The sequence below is a fragment of the Lissotriton helveticus genome, chromosome 5_1 (genome assembly GCF_964261635.1).
Source record: "Lissotriton helveticus chromosome 5_1, aLisHel1.1, whole genome shotgun sequence".
NCBI classification, from domain to species: Eukaryota; Metazoa; Chordata; class Amphibia; order Caudata; family Salamandridae; genus Lissotriton; species Lissotriton helveticus.
The window spans coordinates 999,909,564-999,928,979 of record NC_136065.1 but is presented as its reverse complement, the minus strand read 5'-3'; the positions used below and the strand labels follow the sequence as shown (position 1 = coordinate 999,928,979).

Below are 19,416 nucleotides of genomic sequence, written 5' to 3'. Positions count from 1 at the left end.
ATCATACGCTGACGACATCCAGCCTATACTCTCCCTATTCCTGCGTACCCCACCAGCACCAAAGCTAGCGTTCATGGGTGTATTACCAGCTTCGCCAGCTGGAAGCAAAACAACTGCCTCATGCTCAACACTGGTACAAAAGAGGGTGGTGATGGACGGAGCATCTGAACCAATCAAACACTCACACCCAGTCAAAAGATCTGGGTTTGATCCATCACCGTTCTTTAGCCCACTCTGCCACCCCAGTTCAGACATGGCTATATGCAAATCAGTCTGACCCTGTGCCTCATGGGAACAGTCCAGCCCGAACTGCCAAGCCATGCCTTCCCTGGACCGGAAACAAGCTTCAGAGGACCAGTTTCTGGCATTACAGCCGTCTTCAGCCCGGCTTGCTTGAATCCAGTGGCAAAGTGAGCAAGGGACTCACGTCTGAGCATACCCTGCCACACTTATGGCGGCCAAAAGCGGTACAAAAGGGGGTGGTGATGGACGGAGCATCTGAACCAATCAAACACTCACACCCAGTCAAAAGATCTGGGTTTGATCCATCACCGTTCTTTAGCCCACTCTGCCACCCCAGTTCAGACATGGCTATATGCAAATCAGTCTGACCCTGTGCCTCATGGGAACAGTCCAGCCCGAACTGCCAAGCCATGCCTTCCCTGGACCGGAAACAAGCTTCCGAGGACCGGTTTCTGGCATTACAGCCGTCTTCAGCCCGGCTTGCTTGAATCCAGTGCATCTGAACCAATCAAACACTCACACCCAGTCACCACCCCCTTTTGTACCGCTTTTGGCCGCCATAAGTGTGGCAGGGTATGCTCAGATGTGAGTCCCTTGCTCACTTTGCCACTGGATTCAAGCAAGCCGGGCTGAAGACGGCTGTAATGCCAGAAACTGGTCCTCGGAAGCTTGTTTCGGCTCACTATTAACGCAGTATCTTAAGCCTGTTTTCTCAATCTCCGCATGCTCTGAAAAATCTTCAAGTGGATGCCCTTCAGCACCAGATGCACCATCACCCAAGGCTATAATCACAAGCTGCCTGGAATTTGGCATCACTCCACATAGGAGTAACCACTCAGCTACTAAACAGACTACAGACCACCCAGAACGCAGCAGCCAGGTTCATACTCCACCTCCCAAGGCGAGCCCACATCAACCCTCACCTCAGAACACTCCACTGGCTCTCAGTCACAAGAAATGTCAGTTCAAAATGCTGATCCATGCCTTCAAGGGCCTACACAATGAAGGACTAGCCTACCTAAACCACAGACTGAATTTACACCAATCCATCAGACATCTGCTCTCCGCCGTCCTCTCCCTCGCCCACACTCCTCACTACATACAAACCAGAAGTGGCCACCGCTCCTTCTACTACCTGGCTGCCAAGACAGGGAACAGCCTCCACCTCCACCTCCAGACCTCCCCACCCTGCAGGATTTCAGGCCAAAAACCTGGCTGGCTCTGCAATTGACAAAGCCCACCAGCAGCTACCCTTCCCCCCCCCCCCCCCCCCCGCCCCACCAATACCTGGATACCTCATGGGTGATAAACTCCACTTTGCAAATCCTGATTAATTGATTGTTTGAGCCAGGATTTCTCTCTTTGTTTATCCCCTGTTATTAAAGTGGTGTTTTCGGTTTATGTTGTAGAGTGTATCAAACACCTTTGTAATCTTGTGTTGATCGCTATCTTGTTAGCATACCATGTTCGCCTTGCATTCCTTTGTTACAGGTGTTGTAGCGGCATGTTGTTCCATTTTTTGAGAGCCATATAAATAATTTAATTTTGCATACATTTTGCATTCAAATTGCTGTTAGATTTGTTTAGAGTGTTGGCTGGCAATCTCTAAGATTGTATGTATAGTGATATATTTTAAGCAACTCTCATAGCACCCTTTTTTGGCAGAAACAGATATGTAACACAGGTTCCATTAGAGGAATATCAGATAGCCCTAGTTTTCTGTAATAAATGCAAACCCCATCTTATCTTTCTATAATACGTGGGAGACTGTAATCCCTGTGTAAATGCCAATCACTAATTTCCTAATTATAGGCGATTTGTGATGTCTCTATTAGCCTATAAAGAAATGGCGTAGCTGCTCTACTGTAATTAGTTATTACAGTTGACTTCTGACGCCACAGTATATACTGCCAGTGTCAGTAACCAGATGAAGGACAGGTCAAGGGCATAATTACAGCTGCAGTTTAAACCGGGCAAATGAGAACTGTTACTTCTTCTGATACATTTTTCAAAAAAGAAAATTTCATCAGCAGAGAGGAGATATTTATATAATTATTGGAATACATTTAATTGTGTAATTTGGTGCTTTCCTATGGTACAGTAAAAATAGCTTTTAAAACATTTTCTTTGTAAGCTTATGTTTAACATTAAACATTTACATTTACATTTCCTACCTTTAAAAATCATGCACTCTTGCTTTTTGTCATTTGAGGCCTATATAGGGGTGACCTATTAATATTTAAAAGAAGAATGTAGGCCTGTCTAAAGGGTTTATTTTGGCAGGTGGGACTGTGCAGTTTTAAACCTGCACAGACAGGATACAGTGGTAGGACTGCAGTCACATTTTGCACTTTCTTTTAGTAGTGGCCCAATGGTTGCTGCATTCTACTAATGACATTTAACTTAGAGGCCCTTGGTACACGTTGTACCATATACCAGGGGTTTACAGGTAAGCTTAATGTGCCAGTTAGGAGTGTAACCAATTTCAACATGTTTTAGGGGTCAGAACTCATGCACTGAGGTTAAGTTAGCAGAGTCCCAATGCACAGGGTAAAAAATAGCAATAAACTCTAGCAGAAAGTGGAGGTCACCATTCAAAAAGGGGCATATTCCCACAATAGACATGGGTTTAACTGATTTCAAAGCAGTGGGATTTCTTACAATGGAAAAAGGGAGGGAAGTAACGAAAGTAGACTTTACATCATTATACTGAGCAAATACAATCTGTAAAGCGGAAAACAGACTGAACACCTTGGGTTTAACAATAATGTTGGCATCTTAAGTTCACCCATTAAACAGCCGGGACACTTCTGTCCTGTCCCAAACATAGAAGTTTGGTGGAAGATCAAGTATGTTCTAGTATGTTTATACGAACAACAGGAATGAAATACTATTCATCCCAGAGTCGAGCCTCTGGGATACTCTGGATTTCAATAATGCGCAAACCGAGAGAGCTTATAAACTGTTTTGACTAATGGCTGATTCACAAATGAGAGATTTACAGTTTTTTACAATAAAAATGATCAATACTCCTTGTTGTATGAGCAAGCTGATGTTGAATGTTTTTCAGAAATTGTGATCCATCCGAACAGATTTTAGAGGCTTCTCTCAACCTTAATTTTTTTGAAATATGTATGGCTTTCACCAATGTGTATAGGCAAGTAAAATTGATTGCCTTATAAGTTAGTATCATATCATTTTTGTGCAACAGATTTGGTTTTGTCAGCTTGTGCCTATCTGTAAACCCGGTCACACATGTAGAGAGGGGAGGCTATGTGGGTGTCTGCTTACCCTTTTCTATAAGGATATTTAGCAATGTAAGAAAGATGAGAACTATATGATGGTGAGTCTTGCATAGGTGAAATGTGCATTAGTGGCTGGGGATTGCTAATTCCTAGCACTAATTTTGGAAGACTGCTGCCTGGCCATGAAGAGTCCTTTATAGGGATGTTTTATGTCGGAGCAAAAATGTCTTCCTCTTCGGACAAATTCCGCCAGCTCCTCCTCTACCAGCATCAGCTCCTCCTCCTTCAGCGCCTTACTACACAGCCTGGGTGGGAGACGTGGGTGGGAAGAATCGTCTCCTCTTTCTCTGCTGTTCTTCAGAGACCTTCGGAATGAGCGGGAAAGTCACTTCAATTAAAATCCACGGCGTTAGGGTTGTCTTTTGGAATGCAGGCTTTTCTACCCTTTTTTGCTATTTAAAGGTCCTTCAGTTCTAGGCACAGCAGACACAAAAAATGCGTGGGACACAGGACAGAAAGGCACAAAAAACAAGTGAGACACAGGACAGAAAGGCACAAAAAACAAGTGAGACACAGAACAGAAAGGCACAAAAAACGAGTGAGACACAGAACAGAAAGGCACAAAAAACGAGTGAGACACCGAACAGAAAGGCACAAAGTATTGTAAGCGCTGTACCTAGGACAATGCATTATAGCACTGCTGCACTTACAACACTGCTCGCATGTGTGCATGCACTGGTGCATATAGGTCATTTACTGCAGGAAGAGAGTGAATACTGTCGCTATTTCGTGTGATGATAAACAATTCCCATTTATGCTTCTGAACACCTACAGATTGAATAGTTGCCCTGGTTATGCATGGTAGGCTTCTCCTCAGAGTCCAGCTACCTGCAGTGAAACTGACTCATCAGATATGTGTGCCCACCAAAATCCTTTTCCAACTCCTGCCTCACTCACAAATAACCCTCAGTTTTAACTATGTGAGTTTGATCATTTGTGTTCGTGAACATTAGAGCTACATTTATAAAGACTGTATTAGCCGGTTTATTGAACAAATAACTTTCTTCAAAACCTGTCCGGGTTTAAAGAGAAATCATTTTACAGTGAGATTTGAGAGTCCTTTCAAGCAGTTTTTTAGGAGGGTAAGTTGTAAATGTGCCTCTTAAAGCACCATTATTACTAACAACAGTTTGATTTAATGAGAGGCAGAAAGGCACTAAAAACGATTGAGCCACAGGACAGAAAGGCACAAAAAAACGAGTGGGGCAGAGGCCAGAAGGGCAGAAAAAACGAGTGAGACACAGGACAGAAGGGCACAAAAAACGAGTGAGATACAGGGCATAAAGGCACAAAAAACTAGTGGGGCACAGGACAGAAAGGCACAAGAAAACGAGTGGGGCAGAAGGGCACCAAAAACGAGTTGGACACAGGACAGAAAGGCACAACAAGCATTGGAAATGCAATAGGTCTCGCATTAGAAAAGTTGGAGCTATTTGTCTTGTAAATGACAAATATTTTATTTATGTGTTGGTTTTTAAAATAGCTAAATGGATAGCTTTGTCATTTACAATGCCAATAGTTATAACTTTCGCGAATGTGACACCTATAGCATTTGGAATGCAACATGTTTTGTATTTACGTGACTTAGATGGCAGCTCTGGTCGTTAGGCCACATCTCTAGAGAGCACGAGAGTGCAGCAGGGGAGAGAAGCACAGAGAGGGAGCAGAGAGTGCAGCAAGGAAGAGAAGCACGGAGAGGGAGCCCAAGAGTGAAGCAAGGGTGAGATGCACGGACAGGGAGCCTGAGAGTGCAGCAGGGGACAGAAGCATGGAGAGGGAGACAGAGTGTATCAGGGGCGAGAAGTACGGACAGGGAGCCCAAGAGCGAAGCAAGAGAGAGAAGCAGGAGAGGGAGTCTGAGATTATAGAAAGGGAGAGAGTTGAGCATAGAAAGGAAGAAGATGAGTTTGGGAGAGAGGCATGAGAGTTGGAAGGCAGAGCAATGGAGATAGACCTGGGAAAGGAGTAACCATGGGGGAGATGAAGATGAGAGCAACAGGGAAAAACTAGTGGTGTTGACTAATGCCGAAATGGTATAAATGATGCTGTGTTAGTGCTCATTGACAATCGTGTGTACCTTGAGGAGAGATGGGAGAGGGGAGGAGAAAGAAGGGAGATTGAGGAAAGAGGGGAGAAAGGGAGGAGAGTGTGGGGATAGAGGGTAGAGGAGAGAGAAGGAAGAGTGTGGTGGGAGATGGTAGAGGGGAGGGGAGAGTGCTTATCCAATTTTGCAAACTGCCCTTAAGACCCTTATTGTGGCGCTGTATGTATGAAAATGCACTATCTTTTCACTTTTTAAAGTAAAATTTTGGAGTGCCATTTGGCGCCGCAGACACGCGTGGTTTGGTTCCTGGCGCACATAGCCATGGTTGCAGCGCACAGAGACCCTCCATTGCCGCACACAGAGGAAAAAAATTAGAGGGAACATTGCTCAGGAGGGTAAGTCATCGATCCACAGGTTTATTATTAGGAACCACACAAACGCGTTTCGGCGTACTGCCTTCGTCAGTGTCAATGACACTATCTGTTCAACATGTTAATAACGTTTCTTAACATTACTGGACACAGACAAAGGACAACACCTCTCTGAAACACCACAGGCGCCATCTTTGAGTGTACATGAGTGACATAACATTGCCAAAACGTTGTTATTATATTCCACCTACAGATAGGTTATTACTGCCTGCAATCAGAGGGTACATATTATTTGCCATATTCAAATGTCAAGTCATGCAGCCGTGTATCGGCAAAAGTCCTATGTCATTCGGTCCCCATTAATCGTATCATTTAGCACACTTAAACCGAGCTTAAAACAAAAGCATTTGATTCAACTGATCCAAGAGAAATTCAAAGGGATCACAAGTCAATGAAATGTATCAAAAAGCAGAAACACAAAACAGAAAACACAACACAAAAGGATTATCTCAGTTTCTATATCCATGTGGCATAGCCCTACTAACATGGGTATAGATTTCCAGTTCCTTATGAGTCTTTCCATGAACTGAAGCCTCCAGCAGTCCTCCCCCAAGAGAAGTTCTTGTCCATGATAATACATGTGTGCTTTATATCTACAGCCTGTCATATCCTGATCTGTCAATTCATTACAGTTACATCTGATATGTCATATTTCTTATACTGGATCACACACATAAGCATTGGACTTCAGTGAAAGTAGGAATATTCGGAATTCACGCTTAATCCCATAATTCAACCTCATTTACCTAAATGAACCGCCATCTCCTCCCCGCTGTTCAGGCCCCTAGGGTGTTTAGTGGATAGATCAATAATATACCTAGACTCAAGTCTTCGGAGCCGTCTCAGTCTATCTCCACCGCTGATGTTTAATGGAACCATGTCCAAGCCAAAATATTGCAGCTTGCTTCTGTCCCTATTGTGCATCTCAGAGAAATGGCGGGCCACCGGGTAAGCTGGATCTGCTTTTTCAATGGCCCTAAGATGTTCTAAAATCCTCATTTTCAGTTGATTGATTGTGCTGCCAATGTAGCGTAAGCCACATGGACCGATCAGGCAATAAACTGCATACGGGGTGCTGCAGGTGATGAATTTTTTTATATGCATCATTCCCCCTGTATCAGGTATCTCATACGATAGGACTCTCCTGCTGCCTGCGCAGGCCTTGCACCGGCCGCAGGGAAAGAAGCGCTTCATTTCCCGTAGTGTATTACTCTTGGGTGCGGGCCCTTCTAGATGGCTGGTTACAAGCATATCCCCCAGTGACCTAGCTCTACTAAAGGTCAACAGGGGGTATGCTGGCAAATCATTCTGTAGCACACTATCCGTTTGGAGGATATGCCAATTTTTCTTCAGCATGGTTCTTAAATTATTAGCCCCCGTGGAGAAGGGAGTTACCATTCTGAATTTGCTTTTACTCGTGTCGTCCTTACTTTCAGGATGTCTCTTGGGGGATTTGGCACTAAGGAGTTCCCTCCTCGGGATCTTTCTCACCTTTTTTAAGGCATTTTGCAGCAACGTCTCGCCATACCCTCTCACTGCGAAACGTGCTAAGCAATCCGCGGCAGCCACCTCGAAGTCCTTATCTCTTGAGCTATTCCTGCGGAGTCTCAATAACTCCCCATACGGAATGCTCTTCACTAACTGAGGCGGATGACTGCTGCTGGCAAAGAGTGTTGAATTGCCAGCAGTCTCTTTCCTGTATAGTGCAGTCTGCACCTGACCATCTTCTACGAACACCCTCAGGTCTAAATACTCTGCTGCCACCGGAATAATAGCCCCTGAGAAGTGCAGATTATACTTGTTGTCATTCAGTACCCTGATATATTCTTCCGCTGTGTTTGCTGCCCCGTGCCATATAATGAATAGATCATCGATGTAACGATGCCAACACACCACTTCACCTCTTTCCTGCCCCATCACACAGCTACTGGGCACTTGCTCCTCCCACCAGCCAACGAACAAGTTCGCATAGCTGGGAGCGAAGCAAGTGCCCATCGCCGACCCGGACCTTTGCTTGTATAGTTGATCCTCAAACAAGAAAATATTGTTATTGAGGCAAAACTCTACAAATTCCAGGATCATAATGTTATGCTGTGCAAACCGCATTTGTCTTTGCTCCAAGAAATGCCCAACCGCCTCCAGACCGTGACTATGTTTTATGCATGTACATAAGCTGGTAATATCCAGCACCATCAACAGATAGTCAGAGTCCCATCTCATGTTATATATATATATATATATATATATATATATATATATATATATCCAAACCAACCCTACTCCTCACAGAAAAGGGCACGCACACGAAGAATGCTAGGTTTCAATAGGCATTTATTGCATTAGGCCTCCTCCGACCAAGCAGCACAGAGAGAACGCGTTTTCGGCTGTCACAGTAGCCTTCGTCAGTTTGTTAAGCGCCATTTTGTAAAATCATTTATAGTCTACCAGAGTACATAGACAAAAAAGACATACTGCTTGCATTTGACTAATTTAAAGTTAAAAGACACACTCTTGGAAAGCACGAGCCCTCTAGTGTAAATACTAGGAATGTGGGACATGTGTAATAGACATAAAGGGTGGTCAGAAAAAATAATAAATAACATTGACTTATAATCCTGGTAGGTCGAATGCCCAGTATCTGATGCAAAATTGCACCTATAGCCCGCCTGTGGACCCGCCCTGATAGCCTGCAGTCCCCACTCGTTGTTCAAATGTTTTCAGTGTGCCTCAGGTAATAATTCTCAAGCAGCTGTTAAAAGAATAAGCTACATTTTAAAAAGGTAGCTTTTCATTTTTATTTTTGAAATGCATTTGATGGCGGAAATTTGATATCTCCACATTACATTGCTATCTCCACATTGCTTTTTGCAACCTGTCCTGTCACATGCCATAAGTCCGCCTACACAAGAGGGGTACCGTTTCTATCAGGAGCAGTGTGGAAATACAGAATAGTAGAACATTTGTTAATATCTATTGAATTTTCCTCTATCCTGGGCTTCCAAATGCAAGCCAGTGTTCATGAAAGAACACGTTGTTAAATGCTCTCTGAAGCACATCGTAGTATGAGTAACCCCAAATTCAGAACTATACAAATCACCACTATTCCTAAACTCAATATCTTGGGTACATTTAAAAAATGCATAGTTTGTCTTCCTACCCATTTTTCATTCAGTAGATTTTACCATATAAATTAAGCATGGTTGTTACACAATGAAGTATCATTATAAGCTGCAGCTCAGTTGTTGGCTCTGAGCATTATTACTTGCTTTTTGACAACCAAAAACACTCAGCGTACCTGCAACCATAAGTATCTGACGAATGTAAAAGTATATTACTTTTGTAAAACAGCCATTGGGGCAAACTAGTAGAGAAGAAAACATTATCCCTTGCTTGTATTTTTCCAACATGTTTTTGTAATTTTTGATTTCAACAATAATTTCTTTGGGAAAACCATGAATGATCCACAGAAATTACACCATGCTGAATTCAGAATTGTGTATACTTTTCACAAATGTACATCTTTCTGGGTTCACACATGAGTTTTAATCCTTTTTCCACAGCAAAGTTCAAGTAGGTAGAAACTGCATAAAAATATGACGAATGACCTTCCAATTAAAAAAGCAAAAACTGTGATAAATAATTTTTTTTTATTTTACAACTTTGCTTGTTGCTGAAAACTGGTAAGCAAAGATGGTGATGGTAGCAAAGCCAGCCTTATTTTGATGCCTTGGTGTCTGCCTTCCCAAACTGGGCGAAAGGATATTTATGCTATCATAGAGAGTGGTTTTCCTCCTTCCGAGTTAAAGGTACATTTAGCTAGAAATACCCTTCCTGGAAAAAACTGTTAAACCATCATGAATAGGGAAACCTGCAATGGCTTTTGAGTTTTCAAAGTAGAAGTGCACTACACAGTTTTATACCACCTACGCTGATACTACATTTGTGCACACATTGGAGAAAGTCTCAAAAGCTGATGTGCCTTAGAATATGTAGACTGAGGGATTTGCTGACCACTGAACCTTAGACCTAAGTGCTAGGACATGCAGCATGTTCTTATCCCTCACACAGTCACATCTGCATGTCTTTTTGTGCTTCCTTGCATCACATTACTGCTTTTTGACCCTCTGCACATCCTGACAGCTGGCTGTGTTGCAGACTGCTCCACACTCTGCAGTTCTCCCACCTGCAACCTTTTCTAGCTAATTGTGAATTACTCCACCTGTAAGTGGTCTATGCTATGTACTTGTGAGCCCCCTCCATACGCATGCTTGCTATTTCTTTGCTATCATATGCACCAGCTGTCCTATTTACATTCTGAACAGCTGCCAATCCGCTGGATCTCAGGAATGGCCTGTGGCCAATGTGACCTCAATTCATTTGATGAAGAATTGATGTTCCTAGAATAGGACAAAATAAATGAGGAGGAATGGACTCTTTGTTAGCCTGACAGCAAAGGTAACCACTTAAGCTCAAGATAATCTGTGCAACCCCATTGGCGTAAAAGGAAATGCCATGGCTGAATTCCCTGTAGGCATTTACCTTAAGTGACTTGTCCTTATGTAGGGAGTAAAGCACCAATGGGTGTTCTATGTTACAGAAGGAGGAAGTGGAGGAATTCCCCAAGTCCCACTTTATTGTCCTCTGGGCATTGGGATAACTGGCATGCGGCATGGTCGTTGGTATGAATATTATGTGGAGCTACTGCATCTGGTTCACAAGGTGAGCCTTCCAATCCTTTAATATCAGATACTACCATGTATGTATGCACTCACAAATGTCCACATGCATCAACACACACCCTCTCCGTCCTACCTATGGAAAACCTTAATCCAACACACATGATCATGATAAGGAGAAGTTGGAAGACAATGACAAAGGACTTCCCTTTGTCACTCTGTATAATCACATCTCCCAGGACTCTCTCCATCTGTATCTCACAGGCCCTGGTGATGTAAGGATGACAATACTTCTGATTAGGTTCCACATTGCTCTGGCACTTATGGACCTCTTCGTCCTCTTTGAGAGCACTGGCAGCATCCAATCTATGCCCTTTTGACCAGCTGCATTTACGGACAATATGCTACAGAAAAGAATTGTTACCAGCATCTCCAGTGTTTTCTTACGGAATGTTTACCCCCACCAAACTGGAAACCGAAAGGCTTGCAGATGAAAGTATTACAGCCATTAATATGATATGATTCAGGTCCACTATATAGTCCCCACAAAACACAAGGAGATGTAAATGAGGAGCATATTCGCGAAGGAAAGGAATTAGTGATTGATACGGATATGAATCTCCAGGGACAGTGCAACATTATTGTATTGTGATTATATTATTGGAAAGCTAGCTAAACACCTTGTTGTAGTTGATAATTTACCTAGCCAGACACACCAATTCCAGTGGCAGAGGAGCTGCCCCAGAACCTGTTTTCAGTGACCACCAGGGAGGTTTTACTCATTCCCTTGGCCACAACTCTGGGGGTGGGCACAGGGAGTTCTGCACAGAGGAAGAAAGATTCTGCCATCTTGGTTTTGTGTAGAGAGGGTAACTGTGGGATAGTTTACAGTACAAACCTGGTACCCCTACCCGTACCCTCCTTATAGCACTCCTGGAACTGTGGAACGCCCTTGTACCCAGGACCAAGAAGTGAACTGCAAGAGTCAGTTGGCTGACCTCCTGTTAAGCTCCAGGGACTCAGAATCTTCCAGAACCTCACTTTTCTGAAGATCCCAGCTAACAAGGTTCAAATGGACCCTGCTGATGGCTTCTGCTGGAAAGAGTTGTGATCCTAGGTGCTGTTCCTGAGCTCCTGGAGTCATTGCCCGGTGTCAAAGTGTACTTCTCCAGCTCAAACTGCAAAAGTTGGGACTTTTTGCCAGCATTTCCTATCAAGAACTGACGTGAGACTGGGACCGCCGTCAAGCCAAAGCTGTTGGCATCTAATCGCTAGTCAGATCTGATCTGCTGGTCTGCCACACTGAAGGAGATCTGACTTCAGAACAGTTTCTAAGTCGTAGCGTAGAAGACATCACTAAGAGTGATACTGAGTCGAAGCCGATCAATGTTGAGAACTTCCCAGGCATGTACACCAGCCTTCGCCTGCTCAGAGCTTTTCCGTCTTCGTCGACAACTAAGCTGGGACTCGGCTCTTCAGCAACCTGCTGGCATTGAACCCTGACTCGGACACAGCTTGCATCTTGCCCTGCTGACGACTTGTCGATACCACCTTTTCTCCAGAAAGCTTCCTAAGTCGGAGGGAAACTGTTTGACCGGGACAAACCTGGTCCTGGTATCCAACCATCACTCTATCATAGTCGGCCTTAAACCTTACCTAACCTTACCTGTCCAGCATGACTAATTGCTCAAATTTGGCAATTTGCACTTTTAGGCTCTATTTTTATTTAAAATTTAGAAATTCATATCTCTGGTTCTCCTTATTGGATTTTTCTCGTTTTGGTATCCTTTTGTTCATTAAAATATTTTCCACATTTGTAAGTTATAGTGGGATTTGTATTGTGTTATGTTGTTGACTTTTTATCTTTTTTGGTACTTTTAAGTGCTTCACACATTTGCTTAAGTTAAGCCTGTCTGCTCCAAGCCATAGATATCATGGATTGAGCTCAAGTTTAAGTGACTGGAAACTTTACTAGACCTTACAGGAATGGTTACGTTATTACGTGTGGCAGACTATTATCCATCCCAACTAACAAACCACTTTCTCACAAGGACCCTGCACAAGTAAGTTTATTATGTCACCTGACCATGCCTTGCAACCAATCTTAAGACCTCCAGCAAGCATGCGCATGAACGGCAACATCTGCCAGACTGGAAATAAGGAAATGCATGAAGGACAAGCTGAGACACAAGTAATTTGCTTGAAATTATTCTACAATCTGGAATGCCATACCTGTACAGATTCACCAGACGTCATCATTTTGCTTCTGCAAAAAGCTAAACACCACACTCCCGAAGAAACACCTCATCATATGGTGCCCACGCAGATGCTAAGCTACCCTGATAAATTCCAACTTCTACCCCTTCTTCAAACACCCTCTCTTTTTCACATATGGCTCTGCCTTCCCCTTGCTGCCCTCACCGTTTCTGTTATTAACGCTATGTCCAGCAGCAGCCTGTGCAGGTAAGAGCGGTGGAGCCGGGTGGGGGAATTCGGACAGACAACGACGGAAAATTAATTATTTATTTAATTTTCCTTCGTGGTCATCTGTTGAATCTCCTCCAACCTGGCCCCACCGCTCTTACCTGCACTGGCTGCTCCTGGTTATGTCAGCACTCCACATCCTCCATGTGCTCCCTACTGTAGAAATACAATTGTGTACAAACCTCCTCAGCTTTCTAGTTAGTTGTGGTTAAACTGTGTCTAAAACATTTATGCGTACTTACATCATTCTTTATAGACCATCCGTTTAATCGTTTTCTGTGTGAGAGACCATTATAATGACCTTTTTGTTATCCATAATTCTGTAAAATAATATTACATTCAGGCTATGCTGTTTTTCCTTTCACCAGTTATGGCATGCAATCAATACTGGGTCTCAATCTAAGTTTACTTGTCCACCATAAAATAGGGAAACTGAAAACTACTAAGCATGTGGGCATTAGGAAGCTAACCATCTGAGTTTTACATTTCTTGTAATTTGCATTAAGTTTGCCAATGCAATGGGACAGTTGATTTTAACAGACCACCTAATGTTTCTCCTGATTAGGCACTGCCACCTGTACATCTCCAAGGACTATTTGAAGCAGCGAATAAGGAAGAGAACAGAGAGAAAAATCGGTACCCAAATATCCTACCTTGTAAGTTTTAGTATAAGCTGCTGTTATTTGGCTTCCATCTGAATGTGCAAATTGTCTAGTGATTAAATATTTTCATATAAAACTATTGAAATGCTGAATTAGAACACTGCCATTTTGAGTTCTCCTGGGATAGTAAGGCACTCGGAGTCAAGAAACGTTTAGCTGATCTCCAACAATACCCTTTAAAGGAAAGCTCCACAAACGTAAGACAATGTCTTTTCAAAGTATGCTGATCTCCAGAAAGCTTCACAAACATAAAATAAGTTCCCTTTAAAGTATATGTTTTAACCTACATGTCAAATGAAAGACCTACTTATTAGAAGGTATGGTGGTGAGGGAGCCCAAGGACTCCCCAGTATGGATTCTATCTTAATATACACCCACTTACAAATCTCACCGTAGAGAATACTTGTGGCTCCGGAGAGGTCGATGGACCTTTTCTACCGTATATGAATTAAAGCTTTTTAAATGGATTCAATCATCAATGACATTTAGAATTTGTAATCAGTCAATGAAGAGAGGGCTATGAAAGTTTCAATACCTTTATTTATCTTAAGGTTTGTATTGTTGTCTTTTTATTCAGATTAGTAAGTTTACAGAACTATAAAATAGAATTTGTTAAGAGTCAGCATTAGAAAAATATACATAGTGTTCCGTAAAGAAACTCCGTAAACTAACTAAAGGACTAAATAGAACCCATGAGAGTTCCTCTGGAGAAGAGCAAATCAGAAATAAATTCCTTATAATGCGTAGTTCTGGAAACTCAGCCGAGTTCCCTACAGCTTCCATAACATCTGTAAATAAGAAAGTGATCTTTGCTGTTGCGTTGATCACCAAAAATCCAAGTGTAGTCACCTTAGAGGAATAGCTGAAGAAATCAACTCTCCATAAAGAAGAGTTTCAGAATAAGGAGAGAAGCAATACTACTGGAATAGGGGTCTAAGTCAGAGAAATCTGAGCATCTCTGTCTATATACCTAGGAACGCTCATTATGATAGATTCATACTTTCGTAACATTTCAGTAGGCAGCGGCTCCTCCGCTATGGCGGAGGAGCGTCGCCTGACCCTCCCCCAACCAGCACATTTAAAAGTGTGAAAAATAAAACTGGTTTAATCCGTGTTATTATTATTTTATTTTTCCTTGTGCTGAGGATTGGCGTGGGGCCAGAGTGGTGACTGGCTGGGTGGGGAGTGCTGGGCGCTGCCTTCACTGGGCATTGGGGTTTGGCTGATCGTCTCAGGCTGGCCAAACCCACATGCGCAGTAACCTGGTCTCAAACCCTGGGGTTGGAGAGAGCAGGCACAGGCTTCCAGTCTGTCCTGGAGTGCAAATCATGATGAGAGCAGCTTCAGAATTGTCATCAGGGCAAGCCTGGGAGCCTTTGTCTGCCTGGCAGTGGAAAGGAGAGGTCAGCAGAGAACACGATGCAACACGATCATGGAAGGCGAGGTAAGTTCTTTTTTTTTTTATCAATTTGTCTCCGTGGTCCCCCATTCACAACTGTTCTAAACATTATGCATTTATTTTTCTACTAATCATTTCCTACATAAACATTTCTACAACATTTAAAGCATTTTAAGTGCAATTCTAGAAAGGTGAGTAAGTTGGTTTTCACAATTCATGGTTATTTCTCCCAGTGAAGTGCAAAGGTAAGCAATTCAGAAAACAATAAAGTAAAGGGTTAAAGATTTTAATGTTGAAACCAAAGGTCCGATGTACGAAATTTTCATTTTGCGCAAAGGGGTCCAAAATCGTGCACAGACTTTCTGCAAATGGAAAGGTATTTTGCGAACTGATCTATGTACTGATATGTTGGTTCACAAAATTCTGAATCATAGTGGGTCATAAGGGGAACTAACTTATCAATATTCCAGAGATAGGTCTTACGTTCCGGCTCACTTTCATTGAATACCATTACAGTGAAGGTGGCCTGATGGGATCAGCAGACCGCCATGTATGTAATCGCATTTTAAATAAAGTAAAATTGTTTTAAATGCACCCAAATTTCCTCGAAGGAAACAGGGCTGAATTTAAAAAGAAAAGGTTTTATTTATTTTTCGGGTTGGTTATGGTCCATGGACCACTACCTACACCCCTACAACTTTTATTTAACATTTACAAAGAGAAAGGTGCCCCAAAGGGGCCCATTCCAGTTTCTAAGTGAGTTAACACCTGTCAGGTGCCTGTAAAATGTAAATGTTTTGTGACAAGATTTAGGTCGCAACACATTGATAAATACCTTAAAGATTTACTGTTCGGAAGGGACGTCTTAAACATGCCCTAAACATGCCCTTTCCAAATACGAATTCATTAATGTGTTACCATATCAGAATATGGGTTTAGTACATAGCAAAAAGCAATTTTCTGGTTGCAAATCCTGTGAGTTTGAAAATTGTAGACTTTGCGACTTGAAGAAGGCTTTGAACACCAGGCCCTAAATTCACGAAAATGTCAAACAAATTAAACAAAAAAGAGAACATTTTGGGAAAATATAAAATAAAGATAAATGGAGAAAACAAGCTTTTGATAATGTCAACAATGCTAAGCAGTATCGTATAAGTCAGTGGGAAAGAAGTAAAATCTTTGAAAAGTGATGGAAATATCAGGAAAGTGTCTAAATATTACTGTGTGCCAGATTAGTTGGACCAAGACAAATAGTGGCTTCACTCGTAAGTACACACTATTGTATAGTTCATGGTTAGTCCAGCAACAAAGTTACCTTTAGACTTGGACATTTTTTTTAATATAGGCCTCACAATATTGATTGGAATGATTTTGAGGTTTTGGTGAAGAGAGTAGGAGAACAGACAAATGGTTCTGTCACAGGCGTGATTGTATTGGATTTTTATTGTGGATTCCGGTTTATCAGAAGTGTTCAATAACAATTTTTGGGTCCCAATGCAATCTACCATTAATCAAGGTATGGAAATTCTATATTTTGAAAACTTGCATTTTAAGAAATAAATAAATGTTCAGAATAATTTTATTTTGTGTAGTTGTGGACAGAATTGTTTACATCTGTATTGTTTTTGTCCACTGAAAAAAGGGCAGAGGAACATGTTATATTCCACTCATACGTTTAAGGACTAGTATTTTGGTAGTTTCATCTCCTGTTTACTTGGTGTTAGGAATCTTCCTGGAGTGGCATGATGCTGATTAGGAATCTACCTACAGTGGTCTGATGCTATTTCAAGTTAATATCTTCTAAAAAGTAGAAATGAAAAAAAAAATTCACGAGTGCTCTAAATCTCTTATGGATTTTCTTGATAATGACTTGGAGAAGAATGGTGTGTAAACATTAAAGGGACATTTATGCATTCTTATGTTCCTTAAGGTTGATGTTTTCCCATTTTTCACTTGTATCAATATTGCCCTCTTGTATCCTGTTACGGTTTCACCTGTGAAAATTACAGAAATTATTTCACTGGACAATGGCTAGTTTCTCGGTTCTATGCATTACAGTACTCATATTATTTATTGCCATTTGAAAACAGATCAATAGGGATGTATGAAAGTAAAACTATCAAATCTTGCATTAAACCAGAGCTCTTCTGAATCAAATAGGTAGCAGTGGGACTAATAGCTGTTGTTACCCTCATAACTTGACTTTTTTTCTTTACAGATGACCATTCCAGGGTGTTGCTGAGCCAGATAGATGGAGTTGCATGTCCAGATTATATCAATGCATCATACATAGATGTAAGCATGACCTTTTTCAGTTACTATCTTCTTTGATCGTGGAATTTTTTGTGCTGTAGTTATAACAAATATGTATATATTCTAACTTTGATCCCAAGCATGATATAGGTATTGGTGGTGTGTACTGGAGTGTATAAAGGTGTTTTGAATGTCTAATTTTGGTGGTAGTCGAGGTAGACCACTACAGTTTACTTGATGCAACATTCTCCAAACCTCCATGAATGGAATAATAAGTGTCAATACAGGTACTTCAATTAAATCTAGCCCCAATGTCTATGATCAGTGCTGTGACCCTAGTTAACTGCTCCTCTTCATGCTACACAAGGCCAGTAAGTTGAATGATGTCAATCATTTTGACCGTAAATTACAATAAAGCAAGACTATAATTACTGTCTGGTGAGGGCACACAAATTTGGTTTGACAGATCAACCAGCATAGAATATTTTAACAAAGTCATTTGTTAATTACTGAATGTTTGCCAACATCATATTATTGTTTTCATCGCCACATCAATGTTAATCTGAAGCAAAATTAAATATTGAATGTCATAATTTAACATACTTTCTTTAGTTTAATGCTAAAAACAAATTGGTATTATGTACTACAATTTGTGAATGGAATAAGCCGACATTTATGGCGGAGCTTCATTCAAATCTCATAGGATCAGAAGCAGAAGTTGTTGAATAATTGCTAATATCCTTTGTAACATCTTGTGGGGAATGTCACAGTGTTGCATCTACTACTCTTACGTTATTCAGGGGTGTTTGTTGGTAAAGCACTGTGATCTATATGTGGCTTGGAATAATTTCCTATATCAGAATTCTCAGCTAAAGTGTAATAAAAGACTGTAGGAACACTGTACTCCACCAACCTCTTCTAAAACTAAGTGTAAGAATGCCTCAAACTGCCTCTTTAGATGCTCAAGCAAAAAGAAAACCGCTGCAGATAATAAAGATAATATCAAATTCAAAACAGTGTCTATAAGAGATTAGATGTTAAATTTAGATGTTTGAGGAAAAGGAAATTAAAGTAAAAAAGACTAAAGGCATTGTCAATAGAACAGAAGTTATTGTTAAAACGGTTTTTATGGTAAGAAATTGAATCATTGAAGCTGTGTATTTTTGGGGCCTGAGTGGGATGGAGAAAGTATTGCCTAGCTTTTCTAGGCACCTAATATCAGAAATTCTACAACTGAACTTTACTAAAAGCATTCAAATTAATAATGCAAATGGAAATCCAGCGCCGCCTCTTCAAAAACAAAGAAAACATTGGCAATCATACAATTTTATGGTATCAATATGAAAGGCTTATTTATAAACCTGTGTTCCTTCTTTGATTGTTAATTCAGCTAAATACTGAACTCACTAGAGAGTGTTAAAAGAAACAAATTCAACAGCATGCAAGCACAAATTAAAGGTACTAATTTACTTATGGACTATTTTAACCTGCAATTATGTGAGTAACAATGGGCTACTTTACCTAATATTTTACAACTTGGCTAACTGAAAGGTATATCTACAAAGCAAGTAGAGACAGCAGATGGAACTTTCATTTGACCATTTGTGAGAGTTATATGGTTCTTCTACACAGTTATTAATTTGGTGCTGAAATAAATTCTGTCCAGTCTAAACTTATATTGTTGGTAATTAACACTAAATGGAAATTGGATTATCAGTTCTCAAATCATTGGGTTCCTTTTCTGGGAAGAGATTTATTTGTTAATCCAATTTACATAAAAACGAAAGTTCTTGGAATTCCTCTATTTTGGAAACATATAAAATATTATTTAAATGTCACAACTCATACTGATCCTTGTTAGCATCATTTTCCTTTTGAAATCCTGTTAAAAACGGATGCACTGTACTTGTATATCTGTT

At 41.2% G+C, this 19,416-nt stretch overlaps 1 protein-coding gene across 2 annotated transcripts in view; it reads left to right on the top strand.

Moving 5' to 3' along the window:
* PTPRE (protein tyrosine phosphatase receptor type E) overlaps positions 1-19,416 on the top strand; it is a 566,294-nt gene that overhangs the window by 322,127 nt on the left and 224,751 nt on the right. For both annotated transcript variants that reach the window (XM_078643508.1, XM_078643509.1), the window contains 2 exons: positions 13,749-13,839; positions 17,463-17,539. In XM_078643508.1, coding sequence (XP_078499634.1) covers positions 13,749-13,839; positions 17,463-17,539 — 168 coding nt within the window. The remainder of the gene's footprint in view (positions 1-13,748; positions 13,840-17,462; positions 17,540-19,416) is intronic.